A 19844-nucleotide genomic window follows, 5' to 3' on the forward strand; every position below is an offset into this window, starting at 1 on the left:
ATATTTTTCCAGTGACACTGCCACTGTCATTGATTGGCTCTTACTGGGCCAGTGGCAGGTCCAACTCAGAACCAGCTGGCATTGACTCTGTTGAACATGAGGGAGTTTCCAGAAGCTTCTCACAGAAGCCACCTCTGTAGCTTCCTGGCTACCAAAACCTTGCCACCCAAACTGTTCACCCTGAAAAATCACTGGATTACCCTTTGCCTATAACATTTTTAAAAAAATTCTTTTGTAGAGGTAAAAAACCCACCACATCTGAGATAGATGTTGCTGCTTCAGGGTTTGAAAAGGCTTGGGCATCTTTTCCAAACTACAAATTACTATCTATCATAGCATGCATCTCTATTAGCCCCTCTCTCTTCCCAGAAGGAGAAAGGAGATAAGAGAAACTTATGAGCTGGAAATTAAATTTAAAACAGCTTTAATGAAACAATAACTATAAAATATATATATATACAAATAAAAAATCAGTGTCAGGGCTCTTGCCTTCGCCCCTGCTTTTCTTCTGCCCCTGATCAATGCTCATGTCACTGCTGAGATAATGACTGCACTCCTGGACTCATTAGTAGACAGGAACTGTATTGGGGACAGGCTGGGCAGCCCGGGCTGGTAGGAGAGCAGAGCCCTGGAATGTGGGGTCAGGGAGTGTGGTGAGTGGTGGGGCATGGGCTGGGCCTGGAGACCCCCTGGTTGGAGACATCTGCCCTGGGACCAGCTGCAGAGATGCAGAGTCCTGAGCCTTCTGATGGTCTTGGGGGCCTGCACATACCTCAGCTGCTGGCCTGGCACTTTGAGTGCTCCAGTGTGCTGGTAGGGTGGCATTTTCTTGGCTGGAGAAGATTCCTTGGAGCTGCTGGCCCTCTTCAGGGTTTGCTGCGCTCCCCAAGGGGACTGTTCCCTGTCCCAGCAGAAAGCAGAAGGATCCGTCACGGCCTTCCCCATCTTTATTTGACTGTTCCTGCACCCTGTGGGTGCATCAGGAGGGATTCTGGGACCCTCACCAAAGAGCAGCTACTGTGGTGCTGGTTCATTCCTCTTTTCCAGCTCCAGCTGGGCTGCTGGAGGGGACTGGGCCAGGGACAAGAGAGGCAGCAGAACTACGGGCAGCTGCAGGGCTGCCCTCCTATTCAGCAGCTTTGTGGTCCTCCAGGCCCAACAGATGGTTCCTAAATACCATCCCCAGCAACTGAAGCAAGCAGGGCTGAAGGAGCTGGAAGAGAGCTGAAAAGGGGCTGAAAAGAGTCCCAGAAAAGGGGCACCCAGGTGTTGGGTCTGAGGCAGCCCACTGGAGCCCTGGATAATGATTCCAGTGCCTATACCTTGGGGTGTTACAGGGTGAAGGGAGAGGTGGGTGCTTCTCTTTCAGGTAGCTTGATGATGACCTCAAAGTTGTCACCCCTGTGCATGATGGAAATCACCCTCCTCTTACAGAGGGGGCACTCAGGCTTCCTGCCAGCCCACTGCAGGATGCAGGGGTAGCAGAATTGGTGGAGGCACAGCACCAGGTAGTTGGCATCCTCCCAACTGCCCAGACATACGGGACAGTGGTTCTCCAGCTCCATGGCCATGCTCTCCACTGGCTGCAGTGGGCTGGGGGGAGCTGGGGATGATAAGCAGCAGAGGGGAAGGAGATGCTTTTGGCTAGTGAAACAGGAAGAGTTTTTAAAAGCCAACTCTACTTTAAAGGTATGTTCCATTTACTGCTTCACCTTTGTCCTCCTCCACTGAACTTTGCTCAGGACAAGTGTGGACATTTGGCTGGTACAGAGCTCTGTTGCTAAGGAAATTCCACCAGAAGAGGGAGCAATGCAATTGCAGAGGAAAGTATTCGTTGCAAAGAGGTTTTATTTTGGGCTGAGATTTTCCTTGTGGCTTGCATAATGTAGTTTCACGGCTGGGGCTTTCTCCTCTGTTAGATGAGACTCTGTGTGTGGGCAGAGGGGTGGGGAGGGAAGGGAAGCTGCCTGCTTATTTCTGTGGGAGGTGAATACCAAGGTTGAAATTTATATGCTAGGCTAGAAAGTGGCTTGTGAAGCAAAGCAATTAACTGTGGTGGCTGAGTGAGTCCATTTGCATGGGACTGTCCCTCCCCAGGAGCTAGAAGGCAATGATCCCCATGCTGATTCACTGACTGGGCTGTGAGTAGCCCAGAGGTACCTCTTCTCTAACTCTTAAGATGTGGTGAGGTCCCACACAGAAAGCTATGCTGCAGGTCTTGGATGTGTGCTAGCACAAGCAGTTGGAGTTCATAACATGAATTTTTGGGGTTGTCCAGTGTAGGCACAGATGAGGTGGTCTGATGACATCCTAGTGGCACATCACTGGGACTTTCCCAGAGGGAATATGATGAGCACCATGCATCACCTGCTTAGGGCAGAACAGTAGCTCTTCCCAGGATCACCACGACTCTGTGGACACTCACTATCTTCTCTTGGATAGGAAGGGGTAAATGCCCTGCAAACCTCTGCTAGTATCTGGATGTTTGTATAGACATTATTAATACTTTCCTATGTATCAGTGACTAGGTTTGTGTTCTGTTCCAAATACGCTTCCCAGGGACATTTAACTTCACAGATGCAAAGAGTAGGATAGGCAATGAGAAGCTGGAGAGGTGCTTGTTATGAAATTCTGTTGTCCTTTGCTTCCCCCCTAATAGTGGGCTGCTAAAGCAACCTGTCAGCATTAATGAGCCTATTCCTATCTGAAACTGCTGCCATGAACCCACCAAGTGTTAGGAGCTTATCATGGTGGAGATGACTTTCAGGTGGTTGGCATAATGCCCTGTAACCCACATCACTGTTTAAAAGAGCACCCTGGGCCTTGAAAAGCAAAATGCTTAGCAAGCTGCTTTGCCAGGAGGGAAGCACTGAGTCAGGTAAGAAGACCCATTCCCAAAGCAAATCCATAGTCATCAGGGCTAAGGAACATGGCATTCATTGGGTATATCACAGCCCCTGTCACCCACCAGCTTCTGGAAAGATCAAATACAATCAGCTGCTGAATGAGGACAATGTATGCTAGGACAAGGCAACACAGGGATGTCACTTGAGCAGAAGCCACTTGGCTGGTTCCCACCAGAAGTTCTGCTGACTTGTCCTGCACAGACAAAGGCCCTCCCTATCTTACCTGCCTGCACCCTTACCTAGGAAGAGGTAAAGTTACTGCAGTAGAGATAAGGGACCTGCTTGCAGAAAAACAGTGCAAGTTGGTCCTCCCTTTGAAGCAGGTGAATCTATTTAAGGGATTGCTTTCACTCAAGGACATCAGTTGCACTTGGCTAGTAACATGGGAGGATGGGGAAAACTGGTGTGTACTTCAAGGACATTAGGGGAAAATGAGTCATAAATTGAGTTGTTCTTTATAGGAAGCACTGTAGCAGGAACCACCTGAACCAATGGAGGAAAGGTCTCATCCAAAGCTGGGCAAGTGCAGTGACAACCCTGCCCAGACTGATTTTAGCATCCAGCAGTCCATGACAGCATGCCATCTCCTCTGTCCCCAGTGACCACTGTAACAGATGGGGCCCAAGTCATGGGCTAAATTAGCTGAACAGACTTTGATATTTGAATGTATAATGGAATCAACAAATGATGGGGTTGGCCTATAGATTTAAGGGAATGGTATCTGCTGATTGGGTGTTGATGAGAGGGTATGAGCATGATGCAAATGGTGTGGAATTAGGGGTGGAGATTGTACTGGGCATGGCTGGGATGGAGTTGACTTTCTTCATAGCAACCTGTATGATGTAGTTTTGGATTTGTGGCTAAACCAGTGTTGATAAGACACTAACATTTGTGTGTTACAGAACAGTGTATGCACAGCATCAAGGTTTTCTCTTTTTTCTGCTCTGCCCCCTGCCTCTATATACCACGAGTGGGCAGGAAAGTGGGAAGTGAGACAGGCAGCACGCCCGACCCAAGTTGACCAAAGGGTTTTTTTATACTATATAACATCTTACTGAGCATGAAAAGAAGGAGGTTTGGGGTTTGGCTTTCAAGGTGGCAGCTGCTCAGAGACTGAATGGGCATCATTTTGTTTGTGGGAGGTGGTGAGCAACTGCTTTTGCGTCACTCGCTTTTTTCCCTCTTGCATTCACCTACAAAACTGGCTTTGTCTCAAACCATGAGTTTTCTTGCTTTTCTTTTTCTTATTCTCTCCTCTTTCTTGCTATTCTGGGATTTCATTGGGGCTGTCCTGTACGAACTATCTGCTGTCAAAGCTGATATTTTTTCAGTGACATCATCTCACTTTATTATTTTCAGAGGGCAGTACTGGAAAGTATACTGATACATCAGCATAAAAACCAGATATGGATTAAAACAGACATTGCATTTGATGACACCATTTAAAAATTTATTTTAAATACTCCAGATTCCCAATCGTCATCCTTCCTATATACAATTCTTGATGCTGATTTCTTTTTTATTAATATAATTTGTGTAGAATTGTACATTGTCTCACAGACTAAGGTTACCTCTCAGTTGCACAGCTTATGAGAATGAGGATTTCAAGATACGCTATAGGTGCTTGTGGTGTAAATAAAAGGAATTAAGCTGAATGCACTAAGATACAATGAAAGACACAAATCAAATTATCTGAAAGAAAAAAGTACTCTAATCTTACATGATACTACACTTATGTTGTGTTCAAAAGCAAATTGTGAATTTCAGGCAGGAATCCTTAACAATTATGCATCAACTGGAGTAATGAAATGCTGTAAGACCTCCCTCTCTGAAGAGGAAATGCAGTAAGAATTCTGAGTGTGATATCTGCATGGTAAAGCTATTTGGCTTATCAAAAATCTCCACTCTGTTACTGCAAATAGAGAGAGTGGGGAGGGATACATTTGGGGATAGTTTTAGAGCAGATTTTTAAAACAGCCTTGGAAACAGTTTCAGGTGCTGCTCTTGAAACATACCTACATTTTCTCATTACTGATGCTCTCCATTAACAAGATCTCAACTTACATCCTCATACAAAGTGGTTTATTTCAGGATGAATTTCATAAGAGCCTTATCTAGAATACACTCGGACAAGAGGAAACTGCTGCAGAAAGAGTTATGCATTGCACTTCTTCCTTATTGTCTCGTGTCTGGGGTGTTATGGAGAATATAATTGAAAATGAATGGTAGTGCTTCTACCAGTCATGCTCTATGTTGTATAGTGGATGTTGGTCCTCATGAGACTTGAAGCTTTGCCACCTTTTCATGCACACACACACACTTCTCAGGGTACACATCCTGCTCTGAAATACACGGAAATGCAGTCAGTTATCTTTGAGTAACTGATTTTTATGAGATGTTTCTCATTTCCTTTGGTCATTTGCAGAGGACAGGATTATTTCCATCTCACAAGTCTATTCTAATGAGTTGTCTTTCTTACTACCCCTCCTTGCCCCTCAGTGATACTCTGTTCATCTAAGAAAGCTGTGAGAAAGTAGCATATCAAGGTGTCTTCCATTCATATGCTAGGATCTGCTAATATAAGAGGATCTGTTATCAAATTATTATGCCAATCTTGGCCATCTGGTGATTTGCCTATCAGCATTCCCATTATGCTTTCTTAGCCAGTGTATCTCTAGTGTCTCTTGATACCTTACACATCTAGAAGATAATACCAACCAGATTTTCCTTGGTGAGCTCTTTGGGCTCACTGGTCGAGAAGAGAACTGTTGGCTTTTTCTTCTTTTCAGAATGGCAGCTCCTTAAAATCAAATGTGGTCAGAGCTTAATCAGGAGTTTTAGCCAAGGAATGTATTTGTGTGTGCATGCACACACACATTTTCTCTTCAATACATATCCAGTCACTTGGCTCCATTTGTTAATACTTTCATGAAGGGGTCATTCTGCTAAATTAAATCATGTTGTACAAGGGGAGAGTTACATGAAAATAATGTTTTATCTCAGGAGGATCACTGCTAAAAGTGGAGAAGGCAATTACTACCAACTAGAGAAGTGAAACTGGAGGAACATTCAGTAGCTGAGCAGAGTAACCCAGTTAATCCTGGGTGGCTGGGAGACCTGGTATTTCCTGATGTAAATGTTGAGAGTTTGTCAAATATTTTTATATAGATTTTACGCAGGACATGATAACAGTCTGTGACTGGAGCATTAGGTGCCTGCCATCCTAAGCCATAGAACTGGTGCAAGAATAGGACAATCTAGTGTCAGAAATACGTATTTTATCTTTAAGGCTGCTGAAAATTAGTGTGAAAATCCTCCTCAACCAAATAAAGCCTGCTTTGTCTTGTCTCAAGGGCAGACATCATCTCTATAGCTCAATGCCAGCATGCTGAGCATGCTTTCCTGGGGCCACTTTTGGATTGTAGGAACATTGGGTACAGTGTTCACTTGGTCAGTCCCTTCAGCAGCAGGGATGCGACTGAGAAGGTTTTACAGGAAACACACTGGGATATAGGTCTGTGAAACCAGGAGAAGCCCTGAGGAACACCTCTTACAGGTGTCTCTCAGTTTCAGGTTCTTCTTGATAATGGTCACCAGTGGAGCCTGGAGCATCTCCATAATGTGCCCTGAGGGGCTGACACTGTCAGCCTGACCTATCCAGGCTATTGCCCATCTGTGTAAAGAATTAAAACCAGCCTTGTAATTCTCTGCAGAAAGCAACCACAGAAGTTCTGAGAGGGTGGGTCTGAAGTGTTTTGGGATTCCTTGTCCTCAGCAACAGGATGAGAGCCTGAATCCATCAGAGTTAAAGTGAAATGTTTCCCTTTTTCCTTGCAGTGGCCATGTCAAAAGACAGTCAAAGAATTCCAAACTGTAAACTTAAGGTTTATTTAAAAAATAAGAGAAAAAAATCAGAAAAAAATATAACTTTGTGAAAAAGGAAAGCACAAGGGCAGAGTCAGTAAACCACTTTAGCACAAACTTCCTCCTTGTTAGGAGTTCCCTGGAAAGCAGTGTTTCTTTAATTCACAGAATCAGTTTACTGTGACTTTTGGTGTTAGACAGACTTCGTGTAGTTCCACAGTGGCCCCAGGGCAGCTTCCCTCTTTCTGTCACCTCTGATGCAGAGCTGCTTGGATCTGCTGCTTGCTGAAGCCTCCAAAGTCCCTCTGGGCCCAGTGTCCCTCAGGGTAGAGATGTTTCCCTGCCCTTTGCCTTCAGAAAATCCCACCTGATCAAAGGGCAGCAGCTGTAATATGAAAATAAAAGGGCAGCCCTTCTCCAGGGTGCTCCACACCACCATACAGAGCCTTCTACCATCCTCTCCAGTAAACTGATTATAAAAAAAACAAAACCTCCAACACAGCTTGCTTCTGAAATAATAGTTTAGATTTTGACCACTGAGTTTATTCTGTTAGAGCAACATATTCTTCTTCAGTGAGTAAAAGTCAGTGGGGGAATTATAAATATGTTTCAAAAGAGTCTTGATGAATGAGGGCAGTAAGAAGCATTGCTCATTTGGGCAGCATCAAAATGTGCTTTTAGGTCAGAATGAGAGTTTTTTATGATTCCACTTTCACCATCCTTGACCCCATCTTTCTGAGTAGAAATTCTTGAATTAAGAAAAAGTTTGGTTTTTTTCCTAGTGAGAATATCTGACATCACTGTCACTTCATTAAGGAATTCACACTTTTCTCCATCCTGCAGATGAAGGACTGCACTACAGCTGGCATCATTTTAAGCAGGAACGATTCTGCATCAAAGAACCTGGTAAGAATGATAACCCTTAGTTATGAAAGACCCAGGATCTCCAGAGCCACTGAAACACATTGAAAGAGTTTTGGTAATGTTCACATTTGCAGGTCACATCTCTGCTTTTCTGATGCCACCTCTGTCTGATGTTGGCTCTGACCTCTCTGTGCAGGAAAACCCTTGCTGCATGATTTTCTCTACTGCTCATTATCCAAGAAAACCAGGACAGTCCCTTGTGTTGTCATTCTTTGCAGGTCACTCTCATACTTCTCATCAGGTTCTTCACAGGTAACTATTTGACTAATTTTTGTCCAGTGGAAGCTAATATTTAGACACTGTTTTTCAGGCTTTGGTGGTCACTATTGCTCTTCATCCTAGTGCTTCCCTAGAAGCACTCATTCATAATCTGCTATACTTTTGCTGATGTACACAGGACTAGTGGTGATTTTATGCACTGATCTGTGGTGTAGGATCATTTCCCTTTTGGTGAAACACATTTTAGCCCCATAGGGTCTGTTATCCAGTGTGTTTTTTTACCAGAGCCAGTTTTTTTAAAGATTAAGGCTTATACATACACATTTGACTTTGACCTGTCAATCATATATGAGACATGGCAATAAGTGTGTTTGCACAAAAGATCCAAAGTATAAATAGGTGCTGACCTTCACTTGTGGTTGTGGGGAAGATCAGTGCATGGCAAGGCTTTGAAGTGTCTCCTGGTGCCCAAGAAGGGCTATGAATATCTGGGTATATATGCATGGATGTCTGTGAAAGACAGGATCCCTTGTGATGACATCTGTCACCAAGGCTGGACTCATATCACCCAAGAGTGGCTTCTTGAAAGTCAGGCATCCGGTATCAGCAAGTCACCCAGACTCCTCAGGTGTGAAAATGTGGACTCTTCCAGAGGGGGATCCATTGAGTGTTGGACACCCATCTTGGGGAAAAAAAGTGCTAAGCTTGGCAAGATGTCTAGAAGGATGCTGTAAGAATCCCTTTGACTAGATATTTAGGCAGGTAAGGAAAAATGAGGTGAATCCCATCCACCATTCCTACAGGAATCTGGCGATGACATTGCTGGCTGGATCCCTTGTTTTTAGCTCTTTCTGCCCTTCTGAAACAGCAGCTTTTTCACACATATTTATTGTTGTTGAGGATCCATTGCAAGATGCAGTTTGTACTTTGTCATGTCCAATGACAGTGCAGAAATAGTCAGAATATATACTTTCTATCTGAAACCTAAATAGGGAGAAAAAGTCAGATTTAGTTGCATTCCTGACCTAGCTGAATGCAATGTCATCAATATCACTTCCATGAAAGACAGGGTAGCATGTGGTCTTGATGCTGAGACATATTATTGTCAGTGGAATTAGAAACTACCTTTTGGAGTTTTGCTCCCATTCCTTAATTTTCTTCCCCAAACTAAACAAAAGGATATAGTCTCTGCTTTCCCATCCAGTGACTTTCCCCTTCTTTGGTAGCCTCCATCCAATGGTGCTGACATCATATTCTCTCTTGTCCCTGCCTGGTACATCATTTTTTTGCTCACTGAACTCCACTTGGTCACATTTCTCCCTCCCTGCTCCGTCTTCTCTGGCCATCCTGGTATCACATGCCTGTATTCCCATGAAACTTAGTGGCTCTCTTTGAGCAGTCACTGGGATGTGCTGAAGCACCTGAATCTCAGGTAATCAGGTTGCTACAAACTGCAGTCCCTGATCTTCCTTGTACTCCCTGTTGTTGGAATTGAGGTGGTTTTTTGCCTTTTTTTTTTTACTGTTTCCAGATGTTGCACCACAGTGACTTGCTGGAATAAACTTACATGTCAGGGTTATGTTCCGTGCCATTAGTCCACTTCCATTTTTCCTTAGAGTATGTGAGACCAAGGAAATAGTAAGAACCCATTGATCGTGACTTAAGATAAGCCTGGAAAGGAAACAAATGATGATAATATGTTAAAATTACATTTTCTACATCAGAGGTCCACAGAAATCTGAACAGCCAGTGTGGAATGTACAGTGTGCATCCAGCCACACCATCTCTTTCCACAGCTTAGAGGTTGAATTTTTCCATTTTTATTTAATCTCTCTCTTCTTGGGACTACTTAGGACTAGACTAAATAGAATAATACACCTGTGATACCATTAAAGCTGTACATTGTAGTTAACTAGGTGTTACTTGATACCCGGGGACACTTTTTTGTTCTAATTGTGATGGGAAAGCCTTTCCAGTTTTCATCGAGGCAATGACTGCCACAGATAAGTGTCTTTTTTACTTGCTTAGCCTTGCCTTGTGATAATACTTTCAGGAAAGGATCATTCTACTAAATTAAATCATACTGTACAAGGGGAGAGTTACATGGAAATAATGTCAGCTTGGCCCAGAGTTTGCTCCTTCCCACACGAGCGTGCTTGGGAAGGGAAGCTTCCAGGTGCAAGACTTCAACCACCACGCTGCATCTTACTGTTAAGGTATTTGCTGCCATACAGAGGTGCTAACAGCAGATTAGAGACCCCCCCCAAACCATCTAACATGAGAAGACACAAGTATAACCCCTCATGCCCTTTGGCATACAGCTCGAGCAACCCTAGAGGCAGCTCCATGAATTTAGACCTCACCAACTCTTCCTCGTTGTCAATGATTACCAGGTCTGAACCCTTGGCAATACATTCCTTACGGGAATCATTCCAGGTTTTTAATTCCTGTTTTGGAGAAAAGAAGTAGCATTTTCTCCCATTTTTTTCCCAGTCTTGGGGGCAGCCTGCAGAAGAGAAGAACAAGTGTGGAAAAATCCATGTTCACACTAACAAAAGGATCCTGTTACAGAAGAAATGTCTGAGAGTAAGTAACAGACACAATAGTACCTGTGGGGTCCTATCCATAATTTTTATCAGGCCACCTGGGATCCCTTCCATTCCCTGTGGCTAATGCCACCCAGGAGTCACTAGGCATGAGTCAGGAAAGCATAATCACAAATAGCACAAAAATTATCCAGCCCTTAAAATATTTGCTCAGAAGATGAAGAGAAATTATCAAGGCAAAAAAGCAGCTTTCAGTTTTCAGAAGTCTTATCTGTCTGCTGCAAAATATGGGAGCGGTACAGATACTGAAGAAAGAAGAACATTTCTCTCCATTGCCATGCAGGGTACCAGGAGGAACAGAGTGGGACTTGGAAAGGGTAAGATGATTCAAGGAGACAAGGACTGTGTGATGTAATTTTTTTGGTTATCCAGCAGGTCCCATACAGCTAAAGGTAATTGCACTTGGGACACTTGATCCATCATGGTCACAGGATGTGATGTGATACCAAGGCATTCACCTGCCTCCTGGCTCCTCTGCACTGGCATGAGAGAGTAATCAGTACCTCTCTCTGAAACAGATGCCACAGGATCATAGAATGGTTTGGATTGGAAGGGACCTTAAAGATCATCCAATTCCAACCCCCTGCATGGGCAGGGACACCTCCCACCAGACCAGGTTGCTCAAGGTCCCATCCAACCTGGCCTTGAACACCTCCAGGGAGGGGGCAACCACAGCTTCCCTAGGCAGCCTGTGCCAGTGTCTCACCACCCTTACAGGAAAGAATGTTTTCCTAATGCCTAACCTAAATCTCCCCTCTTTAAATTTTAAACTATTAATGCAGAGCTAGCCAAACATTGCTTTTAAAGAAGGTGAACATGAGAAATATTTCTGGCCTTTAGAACTCATCTACGAATGTATGGGATGTGGTTGTTTATTTCTGAGAATAATATCAGATTATTATCATGATATAATGACGTCAGATTTCTTGTTGTTTTTTCATCTGATCAAAGTCCAGACACCCTCCTCCCTTAAACAGCAATCTAGCAGGTTCCTGGAACCCTTTTTTTTTTTTTTTTTTAATGACAGAGGATTACTTACTCAGTGCCTCTTCACAGGTGGTAGAGAGTGGTTTTGAGTCAGGTGGGCTGCTTGTAGTTGGGTGGTCTGGAAATAAGCAAACAAACCTCAAACTGTAGTATAAATCTGTGGAGCAGATTTCCAAAGAGCCTAACTCCACAACTTCACAAAAAATGTTCCTCTCATTTTCAGAGTAGCAGTAAATGTGGTGTCCTATGTACATGTAACAGTAGCAAAAAGAGGTAGGGTCTGTCTTGGAGAGATCAGTGCTCAAGTGTGTTCCCACACAGCTTGGAGCTGTGGTCATTGCCTGCCCCTACCTGGACAGCTGGGTTGAGGTGTTCAGGCAGAGCTGATGATACAACAGTTCAGCTCCCTCAGATCAAAATGAGACAGCAGTGTTCATTTTAAGTTTTAAAGCAGATAACCAAGCTGACATGGCCTTGATTCTGCTCTTTCTTCTGACGGAGTGGTCAGAAGGTGATGGATTTGTGCTCAGCGAGAGGCTTCGCACTCCCAGAAAAAGTGGCAGTGGAGGGAGGTTTACAATTTTTTATTATCTGCATGAATCTATCACAGAGAAACAGGAAAATTAGAGTTTTGAGAGGGTGAAGAAAGGAGCTGAGGTCTCAGATGAATTTTTGCTGTTTACTAGACAAGATCAAGTGGGTTTTAAAAAAATATTTATCATGTCTTCTCAGGGCTCTGGATTTACCAGTTTAGAAATTCCCTGTGGGGTTTAGATGGGAGTATCACAGAATTACTTTGGAAAAGACCCTCAAGTCATGGAGTCCAACAATTAACCCAACACTGTCAGGATCTTAACTAAGCCATATCCCTAAGAACTATGTCTATATCACTTAAGTATGTTTAGGAATGGTGACTCCACCACTGCCCTAGGCAGCCTGTTCCTGATAACCCTTTCAGGGACGAAATTCTTCCAAACTAAAATCCAACATGAAGCTTCCCTGCTGCAACTTGAGGCCATTAACTCTTGACCTGTCACTTGTAACTAGTGGGGGACCAATCCCCACTTCTTTACAACCTCCTTTAAGGTACTTGTAGAGCACCATAAGGTCTCTCAGCCTTCTCTTCTCCGGGCTAAACAACCTCAGCTGCTTCTCCTAAGACTTCATCAAATCCTTCATCAGTTTCATTGCCCTTCTTTGGATGTGCTCCAGCAGCTCCATGTCCTTTCTGTAGTGAAGTGCCCAAATCTATGCCATCTTTTCAAGCTGTGGCCTCACCAGCACTGAGTACAGGGGTAAGATCACCTCCTTGGACCTGCTGGCCACACTGTTCCTTACACAGCCCAGGATGCCATTGGCCTTCTTGGCTACCTGGGCACACTGCTGGCTCATGTTCTGGTGGTTGTCACTCGGCACCCCCAGGTCCCACTCCAGCCACTCCTCCCCAGGCCTGCACTGCACCTCTTCTCCCACCTGATGGAAATCAGTGTACAACACATAAATGGTGGATGAAGATCTTCCTCTGGAACATTGTCACCTTTAGCTGTGAAATCCCCCTGAGAGATTCAGACAGCAGCACTACTGAAAAATGGCTCAAAGGCACAGAAACCTACCAAAGCAGCAATGTGTTATTTTTGAACCGGAGCAACTTAACACTGAATTTTATCCTGCTTTAGTCATATGCTAATTGGGAACATTAAGGTTTTCTTTGCCTTTCACTGAATCCCCAGAGCAACAAGGAATAAGAAGCCAGAAAAATCAGTTTGAAATGGTTTGTTTTTCATGCATATATGCATTTATATGCATATGTCTTGAGGATGGTTTCAAAAAAGAACAAAATTCAGTTCATATGAAGGAGTGTTTGAAACAATGTCAGAAGTACCTGTTCTTAGAAGATTAGCTCATAAGATACAGGGCCAATTTTTCTACTTACTAATGGATATTTTCTCTCAAGAAAAAAGACACCATTATAAAAGTCAGAAAAAAATCTGGTCAGATCCCACAGAGTAAAATTTTTGTAATTTTCATGAACAGAAATGGAAAATGCCTTCTTGCCTACAAAGCTCTTGTATGCTGGAGCAATATCAAGAAGTGAGAATTTAGTTCATTTAATGAAATTTTGGTCAACAACAGTGCATTTGGCCAAATAAAACCATATGGAAAACTCATAAAACTATAACTTAAAAGTGAAACAGTTGCAATGGCAACAGTTTTTATTTGAATTTCAAGTAAAAGCCATATGCTAGTGAAGGTAAAAACTAATTTGATTTAGCTTCTCAAGTTTCTTAGGAGTGTGTTTTTGGCTCACTGAGACAGTTACAACAAGGTAACAATAACTGCAGCCAAACCTGAATCAAATCTTTGTCTTCACAAAGAGTTTCTCCAAGTGCATCTGTGAGTAGGTGGCAAACTCTGGGACTTGAGTGATTGTGGAAAGTTCTTAAGCTCACTCAGCCATCAAAGGGTAAAAAGAAACAAGGAACTACATCTGAAATTTAAAAATTACTCCTTGAAAATATTAAATGAGAAGTACTGCGTGGCTCTATTATGATTTGTTGGTGTTGTTTGTGTTGTTTTCTTTTTCCTAACCAAGAAAAAAATGCTTTTTTTCTAAAGAAATATATAACTTTTTATATAGTTTAATAATTGCTATGAATTCGAGATATATATGCAGGGAGACCTAATACTAGGCTTTTATTTAAGATGCAAATAAATTCTTTAAAGATGTGACTTAGCTACCTCTTTCAAATGAGGGGTTTTTTCATATTTATTTAAAGATTTTTGCCATTATGGGCATCTTGGTGACATATGTTGATCACCTTGAAACATTCTCATGGATATCAGCCATAATAGCAATAGGCATTAACTGATCTTGACTTGTTTTTTCAAAACATTTGTAAAATAGATTATTGTTTGAGCATTGTCAGTTTTCTGTTGCTATTTGTTTTGGATGTCATGACGTAGATTTCAGTCATTAGGTGAGAGTCACGGATTAATAGCAGCTACTGCATTTTTAGCAGGACTTACACAAGAATACCAGACACACTGCTAAGACCAGTAGGAGGATTACCACAGCAACCAATGCAGTGACACATGTTCTGGAGCAGCAGCTTTTACCTGAAGATAAACAGAAAAAAATAAAGATTAGGTGAAAAAAACTAGGAAAGAAACCCTTCATCTTCATTCACAGATGCCCTTTTCAGGCTCACACTGAAACACCTCTTTTATGTTAGGCACAGCCCTTCAGTGCTGACATCTTTGCTCTTGGGATGGATATGCTGTGGACACATTTCTTTTTCATCACAGACATTCAATATGAACTCTTCTGCTCCTAGGCTTGAATACTTTGCTGAATTCTTCTGCATTTGATACTAGAGTTAAGTGCTCACTGGGATCTGTATCTGCCCTCTTGATGAAAGCAAATCCCATTCAACCCATAAGATAAAGGTCCTGCCATGTTATACCCCTTGGTAGAGTAAATTTTTTGGTCGACTTTGTCTCCCCTTTCTCTTTTGTCTGTTGTTTATGGACTTTTGCTCAGGAACTACCTCAAGAGGATCCTTGAGATATTTTGTCAATTCAGTGGATACTCACCTGGGGGCTACAGAGCACAAGTAGGGCTAAGAGGGAACAAATAACATACTCAGTGTTTACTCATCAGGCACTGAATTAAAAGGCAAAGGAGAGATTTCCATCTCTTCATGCTTCACATATCTGCTAGAGTATTTACTTACCCCTTCTGCTATCTTTGATGTCAATGGTGTCTGTATGACAACAAGGACCTGAAAGCCAAATTGCAAACTGCAGTCAGTATCTGGTCTAACTTAATTTTTACACCTACTTGTGCATTGCTATTTGAACTGCTATTTGAAAAGCTAAGAAGCTGTCATACTTAATACAGTATCAAATCAGACTGATTTAAACCCAGTCTTTGAAAGCAGGTTTTCTGCTTGTGGAAGTTTGCTCAGAAATGATGATTGCACTGATCAATAAATCTATTTGATAGGTGCAAACTGTCTACTGGGAAAACTATCAAGACTGGGAAGTGTGGAGAGGAGTTTTAGTGTCAAAATGGAAGCTTGGAGGAAGAAAACTGGTGACCAGGAATCCTCAGGAGACAATTCCCAAAGTGGTCCCAAAACCCTATGCAGGAAAATAAAAAGGCAGCATTTTAGCTCCTGTCTGAGAAGATGGGGTAAAGACCCAGATTTCTGATTTTTCAGGGACTGGAACCATATCTTGTGCAACTTGTCCAAAGACTCTGAAGGAGGAGATTTCATCTTAACTGTCAGGGAGTAAAACTAGACTGACATCTAGGAGGTTTTAAGTAACTTCCAAAGTTAATGAGACCAAGCTGGCATGGGCTGTAGGTTGTAAGTAAGTCTTAGAATGAGTAACAGGAAATTAACACAATCTAAAGAGCTATTTAGGGAGGTATTACCATTGCATCTGACCTCAAAATCCCTGAGACCTTGGTAACAGGAAAATCCAGAGTGCAGAAGTAGTTATGCAGAAAATACAAAACTGACTGTCATTTAAATAAAGTGTTCAGCAGCATGAACCAGCTGTGGCACACCTGCTTCTACATATATACTAGAAATCTGAAAAACAAGATGGGATAACCTGGGAGAGCAGATTATCCAAGACCAGGGACAGTTCAGTTTTGAATATCTCCTAGGATGAAGACTCCATGACCTTACATGTTAGGAATTATCCACTAAGAAAATGAGCAAAATTCAGGGATGTTTTTTCTACCCCAGGATTTTGTAAATCCATAATTTGCCTTTGCCTTCAACAGTGCATGCAGTTCTGCTACCTGTGTTTCAAGAAGTGTCTAGGAAAAGGTTCAGAGAAGGGAAGCAGTAAATGATGGTTTAAATTAGGGTTCTGCAGCATGAAAAGGAGATGACTTAGAAGAAGCTATATCAGAGTTACATAAAAAAGTGTCATGAAGACCTTGGATTGGGTTTGGCTGCTTAATGTCACTTTCAGTACACTTCAGAGCAACAGCTGAAACTAATAGGAGGCCAGCTCAGAGTAAAAAACCAGCTGGTTCTTTGTGTGATGTAAAAAGATCAAAGAGCATTATAGAAATCAGGGCTGTTTACAGAAGTGAGGAGAAACTGGGTAACTTTGTAAAAGAGAAATCCCCTGAGGGCAGCTGGGTGGAAAGACATCTGCCTCAGGAAGTCCCTGAGAAGATGGGTGCAGGTTGAAGTGTCACTGGCACGTATCCTGTAGGTCTGCCCTCTTCTTAGTCATCTCTAGTTGTTCACTTATGTCAGCTCTTGGAGACAGGAGGCTGGGCTAGGTGGTTTCTTGATCTGGCCCAAAATGTCTTGTGCACCAGTGAAGCCAATGAGTGCTCAGTTGTGTATAACACAACACATCAGTTGCCCCTACTCTGGCCATGCAAAGCAGATGACTTCACCTCTGTGTCTCCCATATGGTTTTATATCACTGCATTTTTGGAAAACAAGGCATAGCCTCCTCTCCTCTTGGTGTTCGAGGAGACCTCATCACTCTCTACAACTCCCTGAAAGGAGGGTGTAGCCAGGTGGGGGTTGGTCTCTTCCCAAGCAACTCTCAGCAAGACAAGAGGGCATGGTCTCAAGTTGTGCTGGGGGAGGTTTAGGTTGGATATTAGAAAGAATTTCTTTACCGAAAGGGTGGTCAGACATTGGAATGGGCTGCCCAGGGAAGTAGTGGATTCTCCATCCCTGGAGATAATTAAAAAGAGACTGGATGTGGCACTCAGTGCCATGGTCTGGTAACTGCAGCAGTAGTGGATCAAGGGTTGGACTTGATGATCTCTGAGGTCCCTTCCAACCCAGTCGATTCTATGATATCAGTTTAGAAGGCAGCTAAAAACTCACCAGCATTTGTGTCTAGGGACTTCACTTTCACTTCTGTGTATGTAGAACCTAAAATGGAACAAAAATAGCAGAAAGTAGGGACAGTTGAGAAACAACTCAAATGGAACAAAAATTAATGACATTATGAGAAATGCTAAACACATGACAGCAGCCTGTTTATGTGACTGTGTTTAACTAAGCCTGCATAATATTTTTATCCATTGCATTCACACCTTAGAGGACTTGTGATAGGCAGAAACAGATCTGGTTTATCTTCTGTGCAGACAATAACAAGGGAGACATAGGCACGTGCACACACATTTCAATGTAAAGAGAAGCAAGAAAAAATATCTAAGTTTCTGATGAGAATGCCTAGAATATTGAAGCAAACCTGAAAACTTTTTTGAAAGTTTTTTGAAGGGGTTACTAGTTAATGATATGATAGTGAGAAAAGTGAAAACTTTATTACCTGCAGATAATAAATACAAACAAATATGCAAGAAAGCATGTGAGGAAGGAAAGAAGGGCAGGGTCACATGAAAAGAGCACAGAAAGGAAGAAATATGATGCTGCAGTTTTATTAAACATTCAAAGTCACTCTGTTACACAGCACTGAGCCCCTTGGTTTCTATCACCATACAATGTTAATGTCTTCACTGAGTTTAAATGCATTCTTCTGGGTTATGGAATTAATTTCATTCCCTTACGAACATTGCATTTAATCCAGAGAATCCTCTATCAAAGAGAAAATAGCAGACTGGAGGAAAAAAGAAGCCAGAAGCCAGTGTTTGATCTCTTTTCTGTAAGATACGTGTAATCACTGGGAAATGCTGTGCATAAATTAAGTGAACACATAGAAGAAAAAAGCAGATAGAGGTTTCCAGAAGGATACAAACAGAGAAACATAAAAATACTATGAAAACTGTATAAAGACTGTAATTAGGAGGACATGGATTGAATTATAAGGAAAGTGGAATTTTTAATCAGGTGCCATCAATTGTGAGTGTCTGTCAGTTTAGCTGTGAAGTTACCTGTTGAATGAGGTGATAGAAACACTGTTTCTTAGGGCATTAGCAATTCCAGCCATCTGAAAATACATGCCAAGGGGTCACACTTCACACAAAAGACAAGCATAGTAAAGAAATAGAAACTACTGTTTCTGTCGAAGTGATCATTATTTTAAAAAGAAAATGAATAAAAAAGCAAATGAAACACTGACACAAGGAATATGAAGTCTCTTTGCATAGGATGCCATTTTAAGCAGATGTAGCAAAAGTAGTGCAAGCTTTCACACAGTAATTTTTATTGCACTAAAGAAAGATAAATTTTAGGTTAGAATTTTGTGAAGTCATTTGTACTAAAGCAAACTAAATCCATCCATGAAACATTTTATTAAACAAGCAGTTCTTACAGACAAAGCAAGGAGGAAAGAGCCCCAGAGCCATGCTTAGCAAGGAGCAGCACAAGACTCTTTCAAGCAGCAGAACATCAGGCATGCAGCCTCCTGCTGGGTTTGCTGCAGGAATCAGAGTCTGCTGTGTAGGAACACACCTGGTTCAAGCCGAGCTGATGTTCAGCTCTGGAATAATCTCCTAAATTGGTAGAAATTACTCTTAATATCGCACAAAAAACACTCCCTCACACTTGCACCTTAACAAATGAAAAATAGACCTTAGAACAATCCCCCCCTTTTTTTGGTAAAAAAACCCTACTTGAACACCTTACCCATGTCCTTTCCATGCCACTGACCCTCACCTTTCCTTTCCTTTGGCCTCTCTGGGGCTTTGATGCACTCCAGCACTCATTCAAAGCATGTGGGAGGGAGGCTGAAGGACACAAAGAAAGCTCAGTGCAGGCTGTCTGACCTACCTTGGACATCAATGACCTTCTGCAGTCCAGGCCTGCCTGATTCAGTCAAGTTCAAGTCAGCGTAAATGAGATTTTCTGACATTCTTTCTCCTTTTTCTCCTGTTTTTTTTCCCCTAAATGCTGTTTTTAAAATGGTACACTAAACAGAGGGTGACTGAGAGCTCCTTCCCCTCTCTACCCTTCAGGAAGAAGTTCTTTCCTCTTTTTGTCATACAGAAGCTTGCAGTGAGAAGACAACTTCTGATTGGTGTTGTGAGAGCTGCATGTTAAGTTTAAGGTTGTGATCTTGAGATGGTCACCTTTGTTGGGAAGTAGTTCTGGAATTAGCAGTATTTTTACTTTCCAGATCTTGACACCTTGGCTCCCCTCCTTCTGCTTTGTATTTTGAAAAGAAAAATTGTATAAAAAGAAAAAGAAAAGTACAGAGATTCAGAAGACAGCCCTGGGATGCAATGTGAAGCCCTCAGGGTGGACACGGAGAGTATTAGGTTAAGGAGCACTGCAGAGTCCAGAAGGCAATTCTCTTAAAATCAGAGATCTGAAATAGTGATGCCCATGCCCCTGCTCCACAGAGAAATGTGCTCACCACTGCAGAAGTGGCTTCCTGTCACGCT

The 19844-nt window shown here is 42.5% G+C and overlaps 1 protein-coding gene across 1 annotated transcript; it reads right to left on the reverse strand.

The window, feature by feature from the left end:
* Positions 1-7911: 7911 nt before the first annotated feature.
* LOC115600438 (C-type lectin domain family 7 member A-like) lies at positions 7912-19353 on the reverse strand. Its single transcript, XM_030469208.1, has 9 exons — positions 19231-19353; positions 17383-17430; positions 15241-15288; positions 14534-14623; positions 11559-11624; positions 10904-11028; positions 10277-10411; positions 9481-9584; positions 7912-8897 (listed from the first exon to the last, which is right to left on the reverse strand). The coding sequence occupies exons 1-9, from the start codon at positions 19310-19312 to the stop codon at positions 8711-8713; spliced, it is 885 nt and encodes a 294-aa protein (XP_030325068.1). The 5' UTR covers positions 19313-19353; the 3' UTR covers positions 7912-8710.
* Between the last annotated feature and the right edge of the window lie 491 nt (positions 19354-19844).

Source organism: Calypte anna, chromosome 1 (assembly GCF_003957555.1).
Source record: "Calypte anna isolate BGI_N300 chromosome 1, bCalAnn1_v1.p, whole genome shotgun sequence".
NCBI lineage: Eukaryota > Metazoa > Chordata > Aves > Apodiformes > Trochilidae > Calypte > Calypte anna.

Bases quoted from the DNA above. Each gene is read 5' to 3' on its own strand.
- LOC115600438 (XM_030469208.1), bottom strand. From the start codon at position 19,312: ATGTCAGAAAATCTCATTTACGCTGACTTGAACTTGACTGAATCAGGC. The intron at 17,431-19,230 runs GTAGGTCAGACA...GTTCCATTTTAG, and splicing joins GAAGGTCATTGATGTCCAAG to GTTCTACATACACAGAAGTG. The intron at 10,412-10,903 runs GTATGGGACCTG...GCAGGCTGCCCC, and splicing joins AAGTGCAATTACCTTTAGCT to CAAGACTGGGAAAAAAATGG.